Source organism: Lepisosteus platostomus, chromosome 10, assembly GCF_059453375.1.
Source record: "Lepisosteus platostomus isolate fLepPlt1 chromosome 10, fLepPlt1.hap1, whole genome shotgun sequence".
Taxonomy (NCBI): Eukaryota; Metazoa; Chordata; class Actinopteri; order Semionotiformes; family Lepisosteidae; genus Lepisosteus; species Lepisosteus platostomus.
In genome coordinates, this window is record NC_142620.1 from 56439751 (window position 1) to 56463971 (window position 24221).

At 44.1% G+C, this 24221-nt stretch overlaps 1 protein-coding gene and 1 long non-coding RNA gene across 2 annotated transcripts; one reads left to right on the top strand and one right to left on the bottom strand.

Moving 5' to 3' along the window:
- Positions 1–241: 241 nt before the first annotated feature.
- LOC148654172 (matrix-remodeling-associated protein 5) lies at positions 242–17543 on the bottom strand. The gene is made up of 7 exons (XM_088597483.1): positions 17309–17543; positions 14083–14302; positions 13028–13157; positions 11847–12237; positions 7228–10935; positions 4409–5309; positions 242–2869 (listed from the first exon to the last, which is right to left on the bottom strand). The coding sequence occupies exons 2-7, from the start codon at positions 14271–14273 to the stop codon at positions 961–963; spliced, it is 7230 nt and encodes a 2409-aa protein (XP_088453609.1). The 5' UTR covers positions 14274–14302; positions 17309–17543; the 3' UTR covers positions 242–960.
- A 732-nt stretch (positions 17544–18275) lies between these two features.
- On the top strand, positions 18276–22962 carry LOC148654173 (uncharacterized). Its single transcript, XR_015941558.1, has 3 exons — positions 18276–18424; positions 20548–20731; positions 22837–22962. It is a non-coding gene; the product is annotated as an uncharacterized LOC148654173 (long non-coding RNA).
- The last annotated feature ends 1259 nt before the right edge of the window (positions 22963–24221 follow it).

The window sequence follows — 24221 nt, forward strand, 5'->3', positions numbered from 1 at the left end:
TTAAATTACCATTTGCCAAGTCTTTTGAAGTTTTTAGGATGCCTCTGAAATTCTACTATATTCTCCAGGTGAAAAAAGTGGTACGTTATCCAGGATGGTTTAGTATTCATTTTCAAATAGCAGGGGTGTGTAGCACTGAAGAAAACTGCACTGTTAAATCCAATTCCTCTGAGATAGGTTGAGATTTTTAAAAATATTTTTAGAAAGAATAGCTTGTTATAAACATCCAGCATAAATACTGTTTTCAAATAGTACAAAGCATACAATGTATTTTAATATGTACATACCAGTATTTATATAAATAAACATTGCATCTGTTAAGGGTGGTACAAGCACATAACATCACTGCTTCCTCACAGCTTGAGGCCCCTGGGTTTGTTTCTTGGCTGGAGCACCATCTGCTTAGAGTTTGCATGCTCTGCTTTACCTCTACAACCCAAAGAGATGCTGGTTGGGCTTGTCAGTATCTCTCACTTGGCCTTGTGTGTGTCTGGAATGGTGGCCCAGTGCACAATGTAGTCCTGTGTAGTGCCCTGTGCTGCCACAGTCATTCACAAAGCACTGTGATCTTTTTCAGAAATAAACAGTTTTCTGATAATGGGCAGACAGACAAATGAACCTGTTCATTAAACCAGTTAGTCATTTAGAAGCCATAGAGGTATGGATATAGTTATTTTTTAAATTGCAATATTGTGTTTTTCCCCAGTGCATCTTGGCACCATGCACCAATATAGCTTTCAAGAAATAAAAGGTTCACAGAACGTTCGTTGCATGAATTCTGTTAGCTATTTGTGTTGCCCAGACCCGAGACTTGATGACAGGCTTCATGTATTATAAAGGGGGTTTTATATTTTTGCACTTGTAGGGGGATAAAGTTTCAGTCTGAGAAAAAAAAGGATTGTGTCAGTTGAGTTGAGATAGTTGGGCATCTTTGTGGTACTTCTTTGCAATCACAACTATTCATAGCACCTGAAGGTATGTTGGTTTAAAATCCATCCCCAGAGCATTTCTTGCATTGCATTTGTAAATCCCTGAGTTCATTAACATCGGGTTTTGTATTATAAGGCTGCCTTCAGCTGTCATGTGAATGCCACCTTGCAAGCTGAACCTGCTGCTAGGAACAAGGGTAGTGCGCCCTGGCAGAGTCCAGGAGATGTCTGGTTTGGGTATCCCAGCAGCTACACAGCTGAGCTTGACTGGGGATCCTCTGTTAACTCTTGTGATGGATGGTGGTGAACTGGTTATATGTGGCGGATACACCATCACCACAACAGGGATTGACAAAGCTGCAGAGCCAAATGCATTTGTGGCTTTGCAGACATAGGTGCCTCTGTCAAATGTTGCCGTGTCTCGAAGATGAAGTGTACTGTTTATTAAATATGTCATCCTTCCATTGACCTGAGGCTTGTCCAGAACCACACCATTGGGCAGAGTCCAGGAAATGGTTGGCTGGGGCCAGCCATCAACAGGACAGCGGAGATTCATACTCTGTCCAAATGAAATCTTGAACACTCCCGATATTCCTCGGATCTGGGGCTTTCTTCCCAGTTCTAAAACATACCTCTTCTCAGACTGTCCAGCCATGTTTCTTGCTAAGCAGCGATAAACCCCAGAATCGGCAGGGGCCGGATGCACTATGCGTAGAGTCCCGTTGCCTGGATAGTGGAGGAAGCGTGAGAGTCTTGTGCCAGGAGCCAGAATGGTGCTGTTGGGCAGCGCCCATTTGAGCTCTGGGGCTGGTCTGCCTTGCGCAGGACATTCCATGGTAACGTCACTGCCGTCTGGTTTGAGGATTACCGCTTCGGTGTGAGGCACAGGGAAGCTGGGCCTTTCTGCAGTAGGTGCCACATCGAGCTCTACCTCCAGCCTTGCCTCTCCTAAGTCGCTGCGTGCCAGACAGACAAACTGACCAGCATCAGATCTCCTAAGGCCTCGCAGCTCTAGGCTTCCATTTCTGTGGACTTGAAACCTCCCACCCAGGTAAGGTGTAGGCAGTGTGATGCCATAAGACGTTGTCCAGCTGACCAGGGGCTCTGGCATGCCATCTGCCTTGCAGTCCAGCATCTTCGTCTGGTAAGACACTGCTGACACCCTTAAATTAGTGCTCCCCTTCCGTCCGTTAATCTGGGGTTCTTCGCCCTCGACCTCCAACTTCACATTTTTGATGTCATCCCCAGCAGTGTTCCTGGCCACGCAAGCGTATGTCCCCCGGTCCCCCATGCCCACCTTCCTGATTACCAGGGTACCGTCTCCCAGGATCTGGTACCTGCCTGAAGAAGCTGTAATGATTTCATTGCGTGGGGACAGCCATATGATTGCGGGGGAAGGTTCCCCAGTGGCTTCGCACTTCATGTGCACAGGCTCACCAGGCTTGCCCCAGAGGGAAACCTGCTCCTTGGATAGGATCCTGGGAGACTCTGGGACCACCCTGACTCTTACCTTCATCTCGTCCTTCCCCAGCCTATTCTCTGCATAGCATGTGTAATCCCCCTCGTCCCTCATCTCCATCTGCTGGAGCAGGAGGGTCCCGTTGCCAAATATGACATAGCGACGAGATCGGGCCCCGCTGTCATCGGACTGGAGAGCATTGCTGATCACGGTGCCATCCGGCAGGCTCCATGTGACCTCGGGATCTGGAAGCCCCGACGCGACACAATCCACTCGGACGTTTTCCCCATAGCCGACTTTCTTGTGGACAGTGCCCCTGTGCTTGATCTTCGGTGGCTTCATAAGGACCTCCAGCTGGAAGAGCTCGAGGTCGTCCCCATTGGGTCTCCGGTACATGCAGAGGTAATCTCCGCCGTCCTGTTCGGTCAGCAGCTGGATCCGGAGCGTCCCATTAGGGAATGCGGAAACATGTCTGAGGGGGCTGGAGTAGACAAAAAACAAAGTGTCCCTCTTAATGAAGAGCTCCATTTCTCTACTTACATTGCTACACAAATGCAAGAATTACATGAAATGTAGCTTTATGGAAAACTGGCTAATTTATAAAAATGTATTATTATTATAAATCCATTCTCAGAAATTTGCTTATTCCTAGCAAAGGTCATGTCAAGCCCAGAGCCTATCCCAAAGGGAAGGAGTGCAAGGTAGACCAATATCAGGATGGGGAGCCTAGACTACACAATTAATATACTGAGAAAAAGAAACATTAGGTCAAAACCCAGCCAAATTTCCCATTAAGGCACTTTATGATGGTATGAAAAGAAACATCTAATCAATTCTAATCTTTCTATCACAGCAACAGCCTTTCTTTACAACTCCTCTCTTTTTAACTACATAAAATACACATCCTAATAAAACTCCCAGGATGCTCTTTAGAGAATACATTAGATCATGCTGTCTAGTTATTGGCTTATGTGTAAATTATATGTGGTCAATCAATTACAAATACGACCACAGTCAGTAAGGTACCTGCTTAGCCTGGATAACATTTTGGTTACAAGACTGCAGTGACAGTAAACTTTATATTAATGTAACCAGGTTGTTGCATTTAAGTGACAGCAACTCCTGGCATAATGAATAAAAATTATGAGTGTGAATCCTGGGACATAATCACAGATAAAAGTCCCTTGGCTGGTTGACATAATTGACAAAGTTTAACTTTGCCAGCGCTGAACAAAACTTCTGCTGTTATTACAGAAAAGTTTGATGTCAACTTTACTTTTGTCTCCTTCTGAATTATGCAAACCTCAAATGAGGAGGACAGTGTAGGTGTGATTGGATTTGGGAGACTGACCTAGTTTCAGATGTGTCGCCCACAGCTCCAAAGGGCCTGTTGTTAATAGAATAATTGATAGCACTTGATGAGCAGCAGGCTGGGGCTGACCCTGAGGTTGTTTTCAATCACATTATCTGATTAGCAGTAGGAACCGTCACTTCTCCTGAACCTCTTGACCACAGACTGTTTGACCTTCGTCAGGCTCCGTCAGGTCTTTTTTCTGCATTAATTACACTAATTGCCTTTAATTAGGCCTCTCCGAAACTCACTAGTCCATCAAAGTGTCTGCTATAAAGGAGGAAAGACTTTGACAAGAAATGAATCACTCAGAAGCCAAGGCAAGGAAATTAACTGGCATGGATTTTTCTTCTATTAACCCTTTGCTTATTAGTGAAATGTTAATCGTGAAACCACTCGAATTTACTTCCACTTCAGTTTTCTGTTTTTTGTTTTTTAGGTAAAGGATATAGCGTCTTTCTCTTAGGATGTCTTGAGTGCTCTATTGTAGGCTGATAGGGACAGCTCTTTTCTTGGGATTTTAGTTGGTGGACTTTTCTTACCTAGGTTTGCTGAGCTTGACTGTGATTGATTGTTTTACGAGGTAAAATTGCGTCATCAGCTGTTGATCTCTTCTGTTTCAGCCCCTGTTGGCCAGCAGCTGTGCCGAACACAGGGTGGGAATCTTACCTGTGGCGGTGGTCCACCAGGGTCTTGGCAGGGAGTCTCCAGAGGGCCCCAGGCTGTGTGCTGGCAGACTCTGGGCAGTGCAGGTACACCGTGGAGCCGTAGGTGGCTGCCACTTTGTGCTGCTGGGAAGGGGCATGCCTGAGGCTGCCGGCCTCCTTGACAACCAGTTGCACCACTCTGCTGGTGGTCCCCACAGTGTTGGCGGCCGAGCACTCGTACTTCCCGGCCTCAGCCGGCGAAACGTTCTTCACGTACAGTGTCCCGTTGGGGAAGACAAAGAGCCTGCCTCCCAGGAACTGTGAGGGCTTAATCTGCATGCCCCCTGGCGTTGTCCACTTGAGGCTGGGCTGGGGTTCCCCCCTGGCTGTGCAGTGGACATACACACTGCGCCCTATGGGGAGAACAACATTTTCGGAGGCCCCCTCGTAGATAGAGGGTGGTAATGCCACGACATGGAGGTGGTAGGTTACTGTGTCTGCACCAGCTGCATTGCTGGCGATGCACTTATAGTCTCCTTTACTGGAGAAGTTGGCCGCCTGGATCCTTAATGTGCCGTTGAGGAGCAGCGTGACTCTAATGTCAACGAGGCCCACATTCCGCACAAACGTCCTGTCTGGCAGAATCCAAGAGATCTGGGCCTGAGGCTTCCCCGCTGCCATGCAGTCCAGGTTTGCAGAACGTCCCACATACACAGAAACCTCTGCGGATTTCGGAGGCAGAATTCTTGGCGGTTGGGTCAATACTGCAAGGGTAACAACCACCCTGTCTGACCCAAATGCGTTCTGTGCTGTGCAGAGATACTGGCCTCTGTCCTGCAGCTGAACATTCTTAATTACAAATGTGCCATTCTCTAAAACTTCAAACCTCTGGCCATGCCTTGTGTTGGCTTGAATAGTAGCACCTGTTACAAAAAGAAAAATGAATCAGTACAGCTGTGGAAGTAGTAATTAGTCAGTGTCCCCTTAGCAAGGTCAGCAAGTCAAAGATCAATGGGTTAGATAAAGGCAACACAGAGACCCCCCTCTAGGGCATCTCTTCTCCCTGTGTCGCTACAGGAATCATTAGTAACAGAGAGCAACTCTTGTGCTTAATCCAACCTTCACAGAGTGCATGCAAGTTACATCCTGGTATAATTCAGGTTAACCCTTAGCAGCACCTTCTTCATTTGAAGGAAGAGTAAGTTATCTTAAAAAACTATAATTTACTTCACATTTAGAATAAGCCAACTGAAGTGGTAGCCTTTGCATTCTAATTTAATGCTTTGTGAGTCTGTCAGAACATGTACTGGAAGAAATGTAAGGAAAACAGAGCTAAGGGAAACATTAGTCACCAGTTAAAGAAACGCACTACAATTAACTTCAAGTGCTAGCGAAAACTACATTAGAATAACAATGTGAATATATTGTAATTGAAGTTAAAAACTTCAACAAAAAAAGAAAAGTAAAGGATGAAGATAAATTAACATTGGTGTTTTCGATGATGACTTGCATAAAATGCCTCAGGCTGAGCAAAGGCAATGTTATTAGCATAGAAGGTGTGTTACAAGTTTAAGAAAAGCTTAACATCATAAAATCTCCAGGGACTGATGGTATTCTGCTAATTGTACTTAAGGAAATAAGAGATGTTATTCACAGCCCATTAGCAAATCTCTCTAGCAGTCACTCATGACAGCAGTAATGACCATTGACTGGAAGATTGTGAAAGTATCACCCAACCATAAAAAGGGTGACAAAACTAAACCAAGTAATTATAGACCAACATGTCTTACTTTCATTGAAAGCAAGGTTACAGAAACAACATTGAAAACTAGAGGATCTTCTGTATAGCAATAGGATTTTTGTAATTAGTTGACAAGGATTAAGGAAATGTGAATTCTGCTTAATTAAATGAGTTAATGAGTAACATTAGTGGTGCATAAAACAGTGTATATTACAGTATTTCAGAAAAAGTTAGATAAAGCTCCTCATGAAAGATGAATTATTAATGTCTGTGTTGGTACATCACTTTTGTCTTATAGACAATAGGGAAGCATTTAAAAAGTAAAAAAGAATATCATGATATATACTGTAGTTGAATGGGTATAATTTTAGATTTTATCCTAAAATTGCACTGTGCCTAGACTTAGACTATTGTGCCCTATTTTGGCACCATGTTACAAAAAGATATTATTGTTCTTGAATTAGTCCAGGGAAGAGCAATCAGGTTTTTCTCCTGAGCTCACAGGAAAAGCCCTGCATTGGGAGGGTCTTGTTTTAACCACAAGACAAACAAGTATCAGAAACTTAAGACTCTTTTTATCTTCTCTTTAGCCATAATCCTGAAACTGATACTCTGGCTTTTTTCAGGAAAAGAGGAAATCCTTGGATCATTTAGCTACTGTCCAGCAACAGGCCAGATGAGCTGAATGGTCTCTTTCTCTTTCTCTTTTTGTGTTCACTGAATCAGTCATGTTATTCCAGAAGCACTGTAACAGTTTACATAGCTTTTTTATTGCAAAGGGTTTTTGTTTTGTGTGTTTGAAAGATTAAAATAATATTCTTGTCTTGAGAAAGCAATTAAGTCTGCCAGATAGTGTAAATAATATTAATCTGTTAATAAGTGGGTTTTAAATTAAATTTTAACTTCTGCAATTATTTCATGCCGTATGTCATGGGCAGAGCAGAAAGCAAATACCACCAGCTCCTCTACTTTGCTGTTCTGAGTCATACAGTGAAATGAAGAGAATTGGCAGTTGAACTGTCATAGTGAAATGTTTTTCATCCGGGAAGGATTTTAAAAAATATTACATAGCGTTGTAACAGTCTGACTGTGCTGCCTACCTGTGGAGACTTTGGTCCAGGACACTGAGGGTTTGGGGTCGCCTGAGGACTCGCAGGGCAAGAACACATCTTCCTCCGCCAGGACAGATAAGCTGACTAAGTTCACAGACGCGATTCTTGGCTTCACCCCGCTGCCCATCAGGTTGGGAAACGGCAGGGCTGTGCTTAATTTCCTAGGAGCCCCATGGTTATAATGCCACCGGCTGCCAAATAGAACGCTTGCAGTGGAGGAAGGCTTGTTAGTGGGTGACAGCAGGGATGGGGAAGCTGGCGTGATGGGGCTGTGGCTTTTTGATGAGGTGGGAGCCTGATGAGGCCGCGAGGTGAGAGCTGTGACCTTCGGAGGCTTGGTGGCACTTCGCCTCAGTTGTGAAAGAATGCTGGGGTCAAGGTATGGGTGCCTATACCTGTCCCGCAGCTTGGACAGCAGCAGAAAGTCCCTGCTTCTGCTGCCCGAGTTGGTGACTTGTAGCTTGAAGGCTGGGTTAGTGGTTGTGTTCTGCAGAGGGGAGGATGTTAGAGAGACAGAAAGTGTAGGCTTGGCAGTCAGTGCTGTGATTTCAGGACGGTTGGTAACCACAAAACCTCTGCCCCAGGGGTAATGGAAGGGCCAGGCCCGGTTAGGGAAGGGATAGTATTGCCATGGGCCATGAACTGGAGGTTTTCCTGGTGCCAGGTTACGGACTGGCCCAGAGAAGGTGGTGGTGGAAGGCCAGTGTGTAGGTGGTGCTTGAAACCTTTTCTGACTGTGTGGCTGAGGCAGCAAGGGGGTCTTGTCTTTGACCTTTGAAAAGCTCTCAGTTTGTCCTCTGAAGGAATTCCCTTTCCTTCTGATCGTCTGTGACAAGTCTTTGTGCGTGTTAGCTGGCTGGTTGAAGAATAGTCCTCTATTGTCACCCTTCTCATATGGCCCACTTGGACTCCTGGAATCTGAGCCTACGGTTTGCATCAGTGCCTTTTCAGGGGTGATTAATGTTGACTGGGTTATTGGAAAAAATGCATTCCACTTTGAAAGGCTGGGTTTGGCCAAATGTGTTGCTTCTGTAGAGACTGTAGAGACCAAGGGGGATGAAGGACTCTGGGACAGGATGTGGTTGATCTTTGGTTTACTGAAAAGACTGTCAGTATGTGTAGTAGGTATAGTCTGTAGCACTTTAAAACTTGGTGGGACTGTAGCCCTCCACTGCATGGTAGTCAGGGAATGTACACTCTCACTTGTGGTTGACTGTGGAACAGTTCTTTCAGCTGTTTCAAACATTAATCTCTGTAAATTTCGATTCTCGGAAGTCCAAGGTGTATTTTGTATATTAGGTTGGATACTTGTAAATTTTAGACCTAAAATGATTGTGGAGCTACTTATCTGTTCTGTGGATGTAGACATTGCTGGACTTCTTGTGAAAGCTGGTGTCACATTATAAGGTGATCCACTGTGTTCTGCAGCAGCGAGATATTTCTTGTACTCTACAGAGGATGGCATGGTCTTCATGGTTACAGGTAGTGGCTGGGTGGTTGTAGCCATGGTGTAGTCCTTGTTAATATTGTAATGTACCGATGGGTTTGAATCAGTTGAATTTTCATTTTTGTCTGTGCTTTGAGTTGAGTTACTATATCTTGAAGTAGTAGAGTAGTCTCCCTTTTGATTTGTTGGAGTATAGTCCGTGTTGCCTGGTCTAAAGTTTAGTCTTGTAAAAGAAGGGAAAGAAGGATTTTGGGATGAACCATTCGGGCGAATTCTATGCTGTGGTCTCCTGCGTCTGTAAAGGGGTGTTCGCCCATGTGTTTCATCGGCTGTGGTCTTCTCAACTGCCTGGACTCGCGGCTTTGGTTTGGTAGGCTGTGCCACCTCTTGAGGATTAGGTTTTGCCAAGGGGTTTTTATCTGGATTTTTTGTAATGGATTCAGATAGTACCAAAAGTGTTATAGGAATACTTGATTTTTCTCTCTCAACATAAACATGTATAGGAGAATCCTGTGTTGGCTGTATTGGTTGTGTTGGTGTTGTTTGCAAGAGTTCCAGTTTGATTTTTGCAGATTCTAATGTCTTTTCTGTATTCACTGATGGTACAGAAGTTGCTAAAAGCCATGAACCATCATCTCCTTCAGGAGTGGTTGTTGTTGTAGTGTCAGGGACTTTCCTATGAGCTTTAGCAAGTATCTGAGCCCAGCGTTTTGGATCCAGTTCCTTCACAGACAAGTTATTTCTCCTCTTACCCTCCCACACCTTCTTTGCCTTGCTGTTTCGGTTGGAATTTCCCCTAGAGCTTGCATGCTGTAAACGGGTCTTGTCCTGTACCCTAATAGGATCTGGCCCACTAATCTCAACCTCTAGACCACCTGATCCTTCCTCTTCCTCTACCTGTGTTGCCTGGTACCTCTTGTAAGAAATGCCACCTGTTGACTCTTTTCCAGTACCTCCAAGTCTAGGTGGAACTAAATCCACTTTCTCTTTGATTAAAACAAGATGTGAAAGCATGTCTGCTCCATAGAGGTTGGCGGCCAAACAGCTGTATTCTCCAGCATCCTCTTGTGATGCCTTTGTAATAACCAGGCTGCCGTTGGTGGACATGTAAACCCTCCCGCTTGGAGGAGAAGGGAGCAGGATGTGACTTGTGGGCAGGTACCAGGCGACTCTGCTGGGAGGGACGGAAGAGACAGAGCAAGGAAGTGTGAGTGAGTGTCCACTGTGCACTGACACCTGCTGCCCATTTAGACTATCTGGACTGAGCAGCTGCTCCCTCACTATTAGCCTGAAGGACACCAAATCCACTTCATCCTCAGTCCGTACAAGGCAGTGGTAAAGCCCAGAGTCAGAAACTACCGTGGGGCTTATAATTAGTTTGCCTTTATCTGAGGCCACCAGCCTAGTATGAGAACTGTTTGCTGTTGATAAATCTGGCAGCATCCACTTGAAGGTGGCTTCTCCAGAACTCTCTGCTTTACACACCAGAGTGGCTTTGGATCCCTCCAAAACTGTCTGCACCCTGCCCACGTGCCCCCTGTGTATCACCACCCAGGTCCTGTGCGGCCCCCAGCCAGCAATGTGGTCAGAGATGAAGGTGGAGTAGTTGAGTACAAGTTTCTTGGTAGTAGTCTTGTGTCTGTTGAGTTGCAGAGTTACCCTGGGCTGTAGCAGCCATCCTGGCTCAGCAAGCAAATGTCCCTTGAGTTCTGTGAAGTATGGTGAATCCTCATTAGAAACTTGAGAGTATTGAAAAGCTGTTCTGGAAGTGTTCTTTTGCTCAAGGCCTCTCTCCAGGATTGCTGGGCTCTCGTAGTAATAGGCGATAAGTCTCCAGAGTTTCTGGAGCTCATCCTTTTCAATCTCGCATTCCAATAAGGTTATCAGAGTCACATTGACCGCCACCTGCCCTGGCACACTCAGATTCTCCCAGACAAGAGATGTGCCTTCGCCTGGATGTTTCACAACACAGCCAACATGCGCCACATTCTCCTGGTTGTCTGACAGCATGAAAGTGAGCTGTCCAAGGGCTGGGTCAAAGTCCTGGACCACAGGGGACTCAGGCTCTGGGTCCTCCCAGCTGAAACTTTCCTTTAGCTTCATTGGTGACTGGAGTGCTGGTCTGTCACATGAGAGCTCTTCAGGAGAAAGCAGGAAGACTTGTGAGCTGTTCAGGTGCTGAGGTGTGGAGCAGAGAGAGCAGAGTTCGCTGCCTCCAGAGTCCCGTTCTTTCTTGCATTTAATCACCCCTGAGCAGAAACAAGTAAGAAAGCACAAGTGTTTTAGATTTTAACCCTGGAGGTTGTGTCATTTTGTTGGATTAGTTTTACAAGGCTGCACCCAAAACAAGTGATCTTGTTTTCTTATTTCATTTTCATTGAAAACCACTGATGCTTAGGTTTAGAAATGCATAGTACACCAAAAAAGGGCAGATGGCTACATGAGACACTTAGCTAGATATTATGCACTTCATTAGTAATTGCATACATTATGGTAATGTGTTTCTGATTTGTAGTCTGAAACTGAGAGTACATTAAATGAACTGGCAATGCCGCTTTGAGGGCATTAGATGGCATTATATCTGTATCTTAATAAAAGCCACTTGTTACTGGAAAATAATTAAAAAATAGAAAAGCAAACCTTAATTTAAATATAACTTGACTACATTCAGCAATTACACAAATGTAGAAAACCAACACTAATACGAGTTGTAGAGTGAGTGCTATTAATTATTAGTATCTTCACAGAATACAAAAACTAGAGTTTCTAGGTTTCTATCAGACTCCTTTTATAGATCATTAAGAATCATCGGCTCGTGATTTTTTTATTGCCATCAATTAGACCTCCTTTAAATAAAAAAAAAAAACATTTTAAGGATAACAAAACAATATTTTCTGTTGGTAAATTTGAAAAAATATTTTCTATGCACATCTCTATATTTCGATTTTTAGTTCTGATCATGCTTTAGATTTTCTTGCTTTCACTGTGTTTTGCATTTACCCAAATCCTGAATGATGGTGAGGGCCCAGGGAGTAAGGCGAGGCTAAGACAGGAGGTTGTGATTCCCGCAGGCTCCAGTGCGACTGTGCTCTTTGGCTGTGTCACAGGTGTGAAAGACTAATGTGTCTGTATCTCGTCTACAGAGATACAGAGGCCCTACCTTCTCTCTTCTTGTTCCACTCTAAGAGCCAGCGCATCTGGCAGTCACATGTCCAGGGGTTGCCATGGAGATAGAGCACCTCCAGTTTGTCCAGGTGCTGCAGAGTCCCAGGCAGGAGGGACTCAAGGCTGTTGTCTGAGAGGTAAAGGTGACGGAGGCTGGAACTCCAGAAACTCCCCAGGAAGGAGAGGGTCATGAAAGTGTGAGGGTGAACGTCCCTGAGCTGGTTCCCCTCCAGCTGCAGCAGCTTGAGTGCTGTCAGACCACTGAAGCTGAAAGGCTCGACGAACGCGATGGTGTTGTGGTCCAGGTAGAGGCGGACGAGGCCGGAGAGCCCTTGGAACATGCCAGGGCTGAGCCTTTTCAGTTTATTGTAGCTCAGCTTCAGGATCTGTCAACAAAGTACAGACATTACAAACAGCTGGACATTACATGAAGGAAAAAATAACCAGAAGCTAATTGTCCCTTTTTATTAAAGTGAGAATTGTACTGAATGTTTACATTGTACTGGGCTGGATCCAGAATTAAAACTACACAACATACAAGGCATCGTCTTCATGGCCTATGTTGGAGAAATATCTGTCTCAGAAGTTAAAACATTTTTATTTCAGGTGCATGGGAGCAAAACTCACAGAGATGCTCCTACCAGCCTGATTCCCACTTCATGCTGCCATCCGCAGGGCACATGTATCTACTGAAGGACAGGTGGGAATGCTGCGGTTCGAAAACAAGGCAAACTAAAGCTAAGCCAATTCGAGTCTGCCTTGCCCTAGCACTGCTCCGACTGTACCAGTCTGGCATACTGGCAATCTGATCTCCGAGCTCCAGAGCTGAAACTGTTTAATGCACTAAATATTTAGTACTACTTTTACAGCTTTCTCACATTACAGCACAGTGACCTTAGCTTTTCTGTGTCGTTTATGCTTGGACGAGGTCTTCATTTATTCAAGTGAGCAGAACCAAGATCGCAAATTAAATACCTGAAAGGGATAAAAGTGACAGAATGCTTTGGATATGAAAAGCCAAGGTTGCCCACTCTTGTTCTAAATTGAAGCAGCAATATCAGAGACTTCAAGGATAAATTAACCTCCCTTTCTTGTGAGCGCATGTGTGTTTCAGATAAAGATGAACACATTTAATTACAGCCCTCCCACACATATTCTGCTCCTGAGGCTGTGTACCTGCAGGGAATGGAGATCACTGAAGGCCCCTGGAGACACGGAGTCAATGCTGTTTCCATGAAGCATCAGCAACTCCAGGCGACTAAGGGCTGTGAACTCCAAGACGCCCACACCCTGGATATTGTTGTAGCTGGAGAGAGATGTGGAGATTTGGAAACTTTTTTTATGTTCAAATCTGCACACAAAAAAGGAATACAGGCTAATACTTGTTGATATGCATCATTCCTACTGCATTAAAATTAAAATTGGTCCGTCTATTTTAATTGAAGAAGTGTATATTGGAACACAAATCAGCTTTTTACAGTAAAACAAACTGCTTTCAAATTTTAACAAAACATGCAGTTTTATTTCTAATTGTTATTTTTGTAATTATTGTAATACCTGAAGGACAGGAAAATTACAACTTAAGTAGAAAGGGAGTTTATTCCAAAGCGATGTGAGCACCACACTTCCTGATGCTGAAACTGGTGTGGGTGCCAGCTGGGCGACACAGCAGCCTGGCTGCACGGCCGATCAGGATAAGGAGGGAGAAATTACTGCACCAGCTGAATTAAGGGGGAACTTTAACTTAAGGTGGCCAGACTGTGCAAAATCAGAGCAGAACACTCTGGCTCTTAGGAGTCATACAAATTCAAGCTACTGTTGCTTCTTTTCTAAGCTATTTTTTAGTCCAATTACAATATAGACAGCTTTACTTGTACAGGATGTTCATGTTTCGAGGCTGCACAAACAGGGCCTGTCAGTCAGAGGTGCACAAAGCTTTGTGCCACGAGAGACAAGACATGACAAAGTGCTGCCATCTGTGGAAAGGAATGTGAATTCTCTCTGCACCGCCGGGGGCTCCCAGAGGCAGGGCGCACTGCTTTGGATTAACTGGTAAAAGAAAACAGCCTGTGCAAATTTAGAATTTTATGTCTGTTCTCGTGGAAACAAGTTGAATGGCACTGCAATTTGATCATTCAAGGCAGCTGCAGCTCTGCGTCGTGAACACAGTGGCGAGCAGGGTCACTGACGCCCTTCAGGACTGCTGTGGGGGAGAGGAACGGGAGGCTCACCCCAGGTTGACGCGCTCGGAGTCGGGCGGGAGGCCGGCCGGCGGGGAGGCCAGATGGCGGAAGGTGCAGTGCACCTCCCTGGGCCCTGGACAGCTGCAGGGCTGGGGGCAGGCCTGCAGGACGAGGGGCAGCGCCAGCAGCAGGCCCAGGGCAGCTCCGGCATGGAGGGGGTGGGTTCCCAGGGGAGACATGGCTCTTCCTCACTCCATCGTGTCTCCTGCTGAAGTGAGGCCGAGGCCTGGTGAGGGTTCGCGGCCTTATCGTTGAAGCTGAAGGCTATTACTAGGCTTAGGACCCCTGCTCTCACTGCAAAGGTAGTGCAAACTGCTCCTTACAAACCCTGTTTTTATAATACGAAACATAATTAAAACTCTCCAATGCAGTGGGTTTCCTTGCTCGTGTGGAGCCTGCGATGATTCACCCAGGCTGGCAAACTCCCACACAGATGTTATTAGGTTTGCTGGTGGGAGTGTGTAGAGGTGTACAGGCATGACTTTGTTAAGAAATATCCAGACAATGTGAATCAGTAATTGAAAAAAGCAAAACAGAACAGCATCATTTTGCACTAATCACCACACAGAGACACTATTAAAAGAAACAGGCTTGCTTTCTTCTCGGAAAGGTCAGTCATGAACACGACACAAACGTTAAACCACTTCCTCTTCTTTCTAGTGTCCAAATGTCACAAAATCCATCCCATCTGCCTCTGCCAATCTGCTACTAAGGCTATGAAACTCACACCTTTTGACTAATATTTCCCGTAAAAGAAAAAGACAATATAGAGCAAAGAATTCTAAGCAGAGATAATTTCTAACAAAAGGAAATTATGAAGAGCAACAGGGAGAAGGAAAGGAGGCTAAAACAAATATTCAAAGGTTCTGTCAACTGCAAAAGAACCGTAAAAGTATAATGTAAAAGTGCAGTGTGGACGTGCATTTAAGCCTGAGAACAGGGGACACTTGTTTCCCCAGAGAGTTGTGGATCAAACTACTTATCCATGTTGTTGAAGTTGAAACCTTCAACCACCGAATAAGATCCTTAGATTGATTACCTACTGTACTTCTCTAATATGTGGGCTAAATGTGCAAGATAGCCTCCCTTTGTAACCTTTCTTAAGTTCTTATAAAGTGTGCAACTGAAGGGTATTGAGATCACCACTCTCAGATTCATACACGTTCATTATAAATGTACTTTCTCCCAGCTGCTAAAAAGGTTAGTACATGGTATTAATCTGATCCCACCGCTCATCAGCTCTGTGTCTGAAATTGCATATTGAATTTATTTTAATGTGAACTTGACTTTCAAATCAGGAGCTGTATAAGCTATAGCGACTAGTTCTCTCTCTTTTTGAATCTGTATACTGTTACTATTTTATTTCAATCTCATGTTCTGTCAATCTGTGTCAGTTCACACAATGAAAGGTTTATCTTTGCACCTGCCTATGTCTTGTCTGCCCTGTGGAAAGAAAATGTTTTTTTTAAGCTGTCTCACGCTGCCAAACCCAGAACTTGATGAATACTTGAAAAAATATCATTACTAAAATATTTAACCCAAGAAAAAACATAGCATTTACATTAAGGATTGCAAGTCTCCACTAGCTCTATTTAATTGACAAAAAAAAACACTTTAAAAAGGTGATGAACTGCAACACATTTCTAAAATGCTGCAAATATTTTGAAGAGGAAAAAAGGTAAATGCAACAGCTACCTGCAGTGGAATCACTTTGTATTTCGGACACATACATGATAATAAAAGTAAAATAAATAAATAATTCTAATTAACACAATGCAGAAGACATTCTTTAAAACTATTTTTATTCTATTTTTGTCTCTCTCTAGCCCCATGCAAAGCACAGAAATGGATTCAGTGACAGTGAAAAATGATCACAATTACCCTTTACAGAGCTGAGGTATGATTTTTGGTTGGAGTTTAATGTTCCTTCTTACAGGGCTTCAACAGCATGTAAAATTTTTACTGGCTTGTAGAATCACTGCAAGGTACAATTGTCCTGATAAATCAAGGTAAGAGGACGCAGGACAAGCAGGACAAAAGAGAAGAATTGGCTTTGAGCCTGCTGGATACACGACCAGTTGTGTTATTACAAGTCGTCAGTAATGTAGTTGTGATTGTGGCAGGAAGCCACGACTCCCCCCAGCTCCTGAATCAGTCCAGCTGCTTTCAGTAGCAATTATTCCCAGAATCTGAGGGACTTCAGTGCAGCAGGCAGAGCCAGCGATCTATCTGTACAGGTTGTGCTGGAGTTAGAATGACATTTGTCTTGTCTCTTTAACAGCTGCATAATTACTGCACTTCTGCGGGTTTTGGGGGCAGCCCACACTGACTCCTCAATTTATACTCCAAGGGATATACTCCCGTGTTTACCTGGGGGTGTTTCTGAAGCTCTTCTGAACTCATTTGGGTGCACTGGGAGTTCAGAACATGTTATTACAGAAACTTGGTTAAATTTAACATTGATGCCTTTAACCCTTTTCTACACTTTCAAGCACTGCTGAGGTGCTGCCCTGCAGCATTACAGAAGAGCAACACCTGTTCCCATCTCAGTATTCTAAACTCTTACAGAGCACAGCTGTGGAGAAGCCATCGTGTGAGTTACTATGCTGGGATCCTTGATGCAACCAAACATGTCTGCCCTTTAAAAAATACTATACTGTAAGAATCGTACATGAACAGTTCACTTGTATACACTGCTGTATCTGATTCAAGTATTGCTTACAGTGCCGTACAGACAGTGGCCCAGGGGGTTCAGGTTGTGTTTGTGTTTTCAGTCTTAAAGCTATGAGAGTCTGCTGCCTGAAGAAGCGTCCTTTCGACCGTCTTGGTAACTGACAAATGTCACTTCACATTGAGTCTTTAACTTAGAACAGAACTTCGAATGATTGGTACAAACATCAAATTATAACTAGATTTGTTTAAAAAGCATCATCATTTGTGGTTTTTCTGCATTATAAACAGAACTGTTAACAGAATTACCTATTGTAGCTTTTTCCCCACATCAAAACATGTCATGGGTACAGTTTTCATGAGGTTTATAAAATTTGATTTCTAATTTTAAAAAAGAATCTCTGCTTCCATATAAAAATATCAAAATCAAACAAACACCGAAAAGAACTTGGCAGAAATTACCAAACGGACTAAAAAAATAATCTGCAGTATATGATTGGTAGTTGTATTAATCACTCAGATAATAACACATGACACTCCTTACCTGGTAAAGAGGGAAACTCGGATCCTTCCACAGGTGGTGGAATAACTGCCCAGTACGACCAGTGACAATTAAACCTTCCCTTCAGAAAGGGGACCCAGAGCAGAGCAGACAGGGAGAAGGTTGTTCCTCCTCAGGACGAGTCCTGGAGCAGGAATCGCAGAAAGAGCTGTACTCTGGCAGCAGCTCCTGTGCTCCACACCTGGATTAGTGCTTAAGTTCCTCTCTCCCCAGCCGCCAGCGCTGCGCGGAGCCGAGCTCAACTGCCTTCCTCTCTGTGCGCTCTGCCCCGTCTCTCCTCGTCTCGTCAGAACCTCTGGAGTCGGGAGGTGCTCACTCCCTCTCAGGTGCTGCCTCTCCCTGTGAGTCTCTCTCTCTCCCCGAACCCACTGGGACTCCTCTCCCCCTCCCCTCTTTCAAGACATTTACCCTGCTACCCCTCCCTGTTCCTCTTGGTCTTTTCTGCTGAGCTCTCTTGACTGGGCTATTATTTTTGAGCACAAGAAATCAACTGCACAGGTGACTCTGTGAACCCGTGTTTCTATCAGTTTTAGGTTAAAGACACACAAACATTTATAGTTGTGAAGACCAGCGTTGTCTCAAATTCTATTTTAATTTACTGCTTTATGCGTCAGCCAGATGAAACTCAGCACGGGGGGACAGTAGACACAGAACAGAGTTTCAGAAGATGGTGAATAAAAAAGTGATTTGCCTTGTGAGGGCAGAGCTCACTGCTCCTCAGCCCACGTATAGTTTTCAAAATGTCCAGCTTTATGCAGAAGGTTTAGAACCAGAGATTCAAAGACATCCAACAAAGTCTGGCACAAAAGTAAATGTAGCTATGGGAGTTAGGCCACACTCACAAAGACATTTGCAGTTCCTGCATTTAGTTCCCTTTGAGAAAATAACAATTCAAACAATATTATGAATCTGAACTTTTTTTCATACTTTTAACACAAGGCAATGCAATCTTTGTGAACCAAAGGAAATCCTTTCTCCAGTATTTTCTTTGAGCTGAATGAATGGCTTCCTGAGGAAAGGTCTCCTTCAAATAGATGTCAGACCAGTAAAAGGGATGGAAGAATAGCGCAGCTGATGCAAACAGCAGCCTCGTCAAAGGTAAGAGTTATTCAGTATGAACTCAGCATGCGCAGTATGCCACTGGGACTGTGCTGCCTCTGAAACAGCCAAGCTGTCTGGATCTGTGCTACAGGCTGCTTTCCCTGACTGACAGGGGTTTTGTGCTGTATTTGCACTCTGTTCTCTCTCCTGCCCCCATCCCTGAAGATGCAGTTCATGGTCCATTTGCTTTCTAAAATTCTCTGCTGATCTGCTGTTCAGCCTCATTGCTGGAGTGGATTTTTAGAATCCCTCCCTAGATGAGCTGCGCAGTTTGGTGCCTTGTGTCCCCCTTAAGGAGATCAGAATCGTCCAGCCCCTCCATGTCATTCATATTTTCCTGTGTTTGACCTGGTCCTACACACCAGCAGCCTTCATTTACTTCAGTCTGTCTCCCCTCCCAGGGCTGCACAGGGTTCTGTAGTGCATGACCCAGTGGGGGCTTCCATGTTGTTGCTGGATCTTTCTGCACATTTCCTGCTTACCTGAAGACACTGTCTCCTCACATCTCATGTACACGGTTATCCAACAGCTGCCCTCAGCTAATCTCAGTCTTGCACCACACATAGATGGCTATTCTTCCTATCTGCCAAGGGGGCTTTTCTAAGCCCATTCCAGCAGTTTTATAGAGAGAATTACAGTTCAATATCTGTCAAAGGATTTCTTAGTCACAGCAGGCAAAAGGGGTCTAGTGTATGTTTAAGTTTATATTTATTTTATATAAATATTTAATATTTGTGTTTTCAGTATTGCTATAAAAGCACCCCCCCCCCACATCTGTAAAGAAAATACAGTCAACAGTGATAAACGCACCTCAGCCTTCAGGTCTAGCGGTGCATGGTGCATGGACTTATGGTGTTTTTATTTAGCCGTGAATTATAACTTCACTTGTTTTACAAAACTCATCAAAGACCACATCCATTTTAATGGTCATTTGTGAAAACAAATTCAGGTTTACAAGGAACAATGTTGAGCTGTTTGGTGCCACATTCTGTTGCCTGCTCTGTTAATAATTGTTGAGAATATTGGGACCCACTAATCTAGTTTTACCTCATCCGATTTCACAGCAATGTAGCAGAAGTTTGCCTACGGCGTATCTTGCCATGTGTTTTTTATGAATGGCACAAATTTTCAACTGAGGTGCACAAATTCCTCATTTTTGCTGTTTCCCTTGATGCCATTTTTTCACTCAGCAAAGTAATAGAAGAAGCTTTTTAGAGCCCCACTTGATTCCCATCATATATAAGCCTGTAGAATTGTGAGCTTTTCTTGTTATTCCTTTCAGAATCCCAGTTCAGTTTGTCAAGCTCTCTATTTTAAAATGTGGTACAATGCCGGCTCATAGATCATCTACGAAATCTAGAGATATTTACAAGAAAAAAACAGACGTGTTTCATATTTCCTCATGCCTTGGTGGAAACTCCATTTGCACGGCTATACCCAGGCAGATGAATCAGCAGGTACACAGTGTGGAGTTTATACTGGCACCAAAATGCACCTGATTTCTTCTAAAATTTCACGTCAGCCGTTTTAACTGTATTTGAAAGAAACAGACTGCATTCAAACAAGATTTGATTTCAGCCACTTTCAGCAAGGGATACTTAGAATCTGTATAATCTGTAAGATTAAATGGAATATAAAAGGATTGGATATTGACTGTGTTTAAAATGGCTTTGCTACAGAAAGCTTTCAATCACACTTGAGGCCCCTCAAGCGAAATAAAGCACTGTTCCAAATGAGTGTGGAGCTCTCCACAGAGAGAGTAACCAAACCCACCCATTTTTATCATTCTTTTATCATCAAGGAAAAAAACAACGTTTCATTCATAGTCCCTGTCTGGAAAGATAGTATTAAAGCAAGATTCTATCCCACATGAATCCATCCTCATGAATGGGATTTAATTACAAACTCCAGGTCTTCTGGAATAACATAAACAATAACTGATAATTAAAAACCCTGCCCTTGTCTAATACCAAACATAATGAGGTCTAATTACACAGCATTTCCACAGTTTTATGCTTGGGAAAAATCTCCTACCTTTAACTATAGACTGTCTGCAACTTCAAGGTTGAAAAGATGAAACTATTATCGGGGGCCTAATGTGTGTTTTCCCTCCTCTTGAGAGGGTGCTATTAATCAGCACCAGATTACAGGCATTCTGTCAAAGTGGTGAAAACAGTCGCCACCCTTCACATTCTGGTGTCTGTGCTAGACCACCAGACAAGACCCCCTCACCAACTCCAGCACGAGGCTGCGCTGCTGTCCTCCTCAGCCTGATCCCAGAGGTTACTGCGGAGCAAAGCAAGTGTGAGTATCCCTTACCAATGCATACTGCATCCTAAACATTTAATGCATTTTGAATACGTTTCTGCCCTTTCAGTGTTACATGGATAAACCAACACATATTTCCTGAAGAACGTAAATCTGATTTTGCCCAACGACCACCGCTAGCCATTAGAATATGACTGTGGAGAATTTAGAATTACACTTTAGTTCAGGTGTTGCAAAATTACACCTCATAAAGTAAGCCAGCTGTTAATACTTTTAGAAAGTATTAGATATGGGACAAGCTAACTTTTATTTAGGCTTATGTTTCAGGCTGTGGTCAGGGTTATGGTTTTGTACTGATATACAATTCAGTTACAGGAGGGTTTGGTTATTATCACAGTTGTTATTATCTTTTCATTTTCACTAATATATTGTATGTTTCTAATTTAGTTTCCATTCACTGTTTGCCAGTGCTATAGCAACCTGTTGTATAAGGTTTCTGAATTGCCATTGTACAAAGACCCCTGTGTGGGCTCTCCTCTTCCCCTCCAGGGCGGAGCCCTGCCACTCCCATGGAGCCCAGAGCTCATATGGCCTTGACAGCAGCTGAGCTCTTTGATTGATGAAGATATGATTAGCAGACGTTACAAAGAACAACTCCATCTTTAATCCACACTCAAGTTCCAGAGTAAATGGGTGAAATACTCAGAATTTCACTGAAATATGTAATCCTGTTAAACCACACTGGAGACTGTCGTGAGAGCATGGGCACATTTCCAAAATGTTCTATTCTGATCCCATCATACACACTTTCACCTACCCTGGAGGGAGTGAGTGCTTACAAATTGCTCATATTAGCTCTGGCTGATACAGAATCATGCCTTGCTGCTCTGCCTACAAGCACTTTCTGCCAGTAGCTGTTGAGGACATGATTGTTTCAGCATAGCCCCGTAACCCCACACTGTGAAGCCTGGCTTGTCGTTCTCCCTCGGCCGTCCATAGTGTTTTTCCACTAACTCCCCTTCTGTATACTGTATATCTAGGCTGTTTCAGGTTCTGCTATGCAGGTCTGCAGCAGGTGCCGTACTGTATGTTTCATACTTGTTAGTGTTGATATAATTAATAACAATGTGAACGTTTTATTATTAAAGCGCCTTTCCAAACCCAAGGACATTGTAATCGGTACAGTATGTGTGGGTATGCTACCATCGTGCAGCACAGGCTACGTCTAAGAAACTGTTCATGCTTTCAGCCATTAAGTTTTCCTGATTGGATCGCTGGCTTCTCCGCATGGTCTTCAGGAGCACACCAGTATTCCTCCCATGTGGTTCGAAATCACAGGGGTCACACTTAGGCAAGGTCTGCTGCCCACACCTTGTACTGGCTACCCCTAGTAATACCTGGAAGGAAACTAGCATGGCAACAGCCCTGTGCGAAACAAACACAATCATGGATTGGAATAAGAGAAAACTACCAATGGTGCCTTATATCATGAGATGCCCTTGAGACTACTGTGCCTTGCCAATATGTTTTTCCTACAGTACAGTGGCCTACACTGCTGTTTCTTCACACACTAACAAATCCTTTTCACTCCCACTGTGCTGTGGTCCATGAACCACTTAATTAGCAGGGGCTGGCCACTAATTTTCAGGAACACCCCCTGGCGATGAGCACGTTAGATCCAAACAAGGGGGAAATCCTGAGCCAAAAACTCTCACAGGGGTACAAATGAGTGTTTACGTGAGTCCCCACCCTGCACCCTGTCATTACCTGGCTCCTCTGAGAGTGTGGCCGTATTAGTCAAAACAGGGAAAAAAGAGGAACTGTTCAGGTTGCTGTGTGGGCTTTTTACAACTGCCGTCTCCTTGTCTCCGGTGAACTGATGCTTGCTGGAGGATTAAATTCATTTAAAAAATGATGTTAGATGTGCTGCCTGTCTCCACATCATAGAAACCACTGGCTTCAATCTATGAGTTAGAGAGAAAGCCACAGATTGCTGCAGCGAGGACACAGTTAATAAATATTTGTGCAAAAAGGGACACAGATTATTCATAACTTGGCTGACATTTGTACCTAAAGTGACTTGCAAGTGTCCCCACTTACAGCTGTGCATTCCTCTGAAGCGCCCCGTTTCGCCCCTCCAGTGACCTGGACCCACAGCCCTACAGTTCCAAGCCCTGCACCCTACCTGCTGCACGCAGCTGCTTTTTATCCCCGTGCAGAGAAGCCACACTTCTTCGGAACCAGTTTCCGAAGTTCTCTTTGAGAAGTAAGGGATTAAATTTAAATCTCAAAATTGATATTTTGTGTGTTGCATTCGTGTTTGAAGCCATGTCTTGAAAGCTTTGAAAGTTTATTTGGGCATTCCCTTCCCCAGTGGAGTAATTACACGGTGGAGTGCGTTCCTCCGCGAGGCTCCGGCGGCGCTCTGATCCTCGGATACAACAGGGGGGCCGACTCATTATTCCAGCCTCCACTGAGGGGGAAAGTGGCTCGGGACCTGCTGAAGCTTGTGACATTTGGGATAGGTGACAGGCTGCTGCCTGGATGCCTCATACACAGACAAGGTCAAGCTCTAAGTGGGAGTCAAGTCAATTCTTCCCTTTAAAGCAGAGCTTTTAACACACGGAATGTAAGCAGAGTCTGCAGCAAGGTCATGTGTCTGCCCACATGTACTGAATGTTTCATCACAGATAAACACTGGAGGGGTTTAATATAGCCAGAGCTGCCATAAATCCTGTCAATACTGTTTGATTACTAAAATGGGAGTTTTTGTAAATGTAATGTTTGCTTTCATTTTTAGTCATTAGTTGATTCCATATATATTATCATAAGCCCCATGTCCCGGTGAAGATCACAGCACTCTGGAGCCAGTCCTGCATTAGAGGGAACAAGGAAGGAAACTGAGCACAGGACTTTTCTCACCCTGGACAGCGGACCAACGGTCCACATAGCATGGCTTGGGAAGATGGGAGGAAACGGAAGCAGCTGGAGAAGAGCAGGAGGACCATGTGAACAGGAGGACACTATGCAGACATAGAACCCAAGAGCTGTGAAGCAGCAGAGCTACAGTACTCTCATACCACCATGCTGCTCATCATCCGTTACGTGGATGCAATGCTGTTAAACTTCAGGCAAACTACAAAACCCAGAGTGAAGCAATGTAGGAAAAAAACAGGACCTCAAAAGAAGAAGTAAACTCTTCAGAGCTGCAATCCATAACAAGGACATTCTAAGGTAAATTAATTCAGAACCAATCTAGCTGAACTAATTTAGTGCAAAGAGGAATAAGAATGTGGGATGCTAAAGTACATCCCTTAAATTACCGGAAATAAAAAGAAATCACAGCCTACTTTATGGCTGTTTAACAGGGTATTCAGATGAAAATCAAAGCTGGATGATAAGAGATTAGCAAAACAAACAAGGCCGTAAAAGCACCCAAATATTTGTCTTCCAGTATGACCCTCATCCCTTTCTCTCCCTCTATCCCATTATTTCACAATTAGCTTGTTCCCTGCCCATTAACAGA

Bases quoted from the DNA above. Each gene is read 5' to 3' on its own strand.
- LOC148654172 (XM_088597483.1), bottom strand. From the start codon at position 14,273: ATGTCTCCCCTGGGAACCCACCCCCTCCATGCCGGAGCTGCCCTGGGC. The intron at 10,936-11,846 runs GTAGGGCCTCTG...GTTTCTGCTCAG, and splicing joins GTGGAACAAGAAGAGAGAAG to GGGTGATTAAATGCAAGAAA. The intron at 2,870-4,408 runs GTAAGATTCCCA...TGTCTACTCCAG, and splicing joins CTGGTGGACCACCGCCACAG to CCCCCTCAGACATGTTTCCG.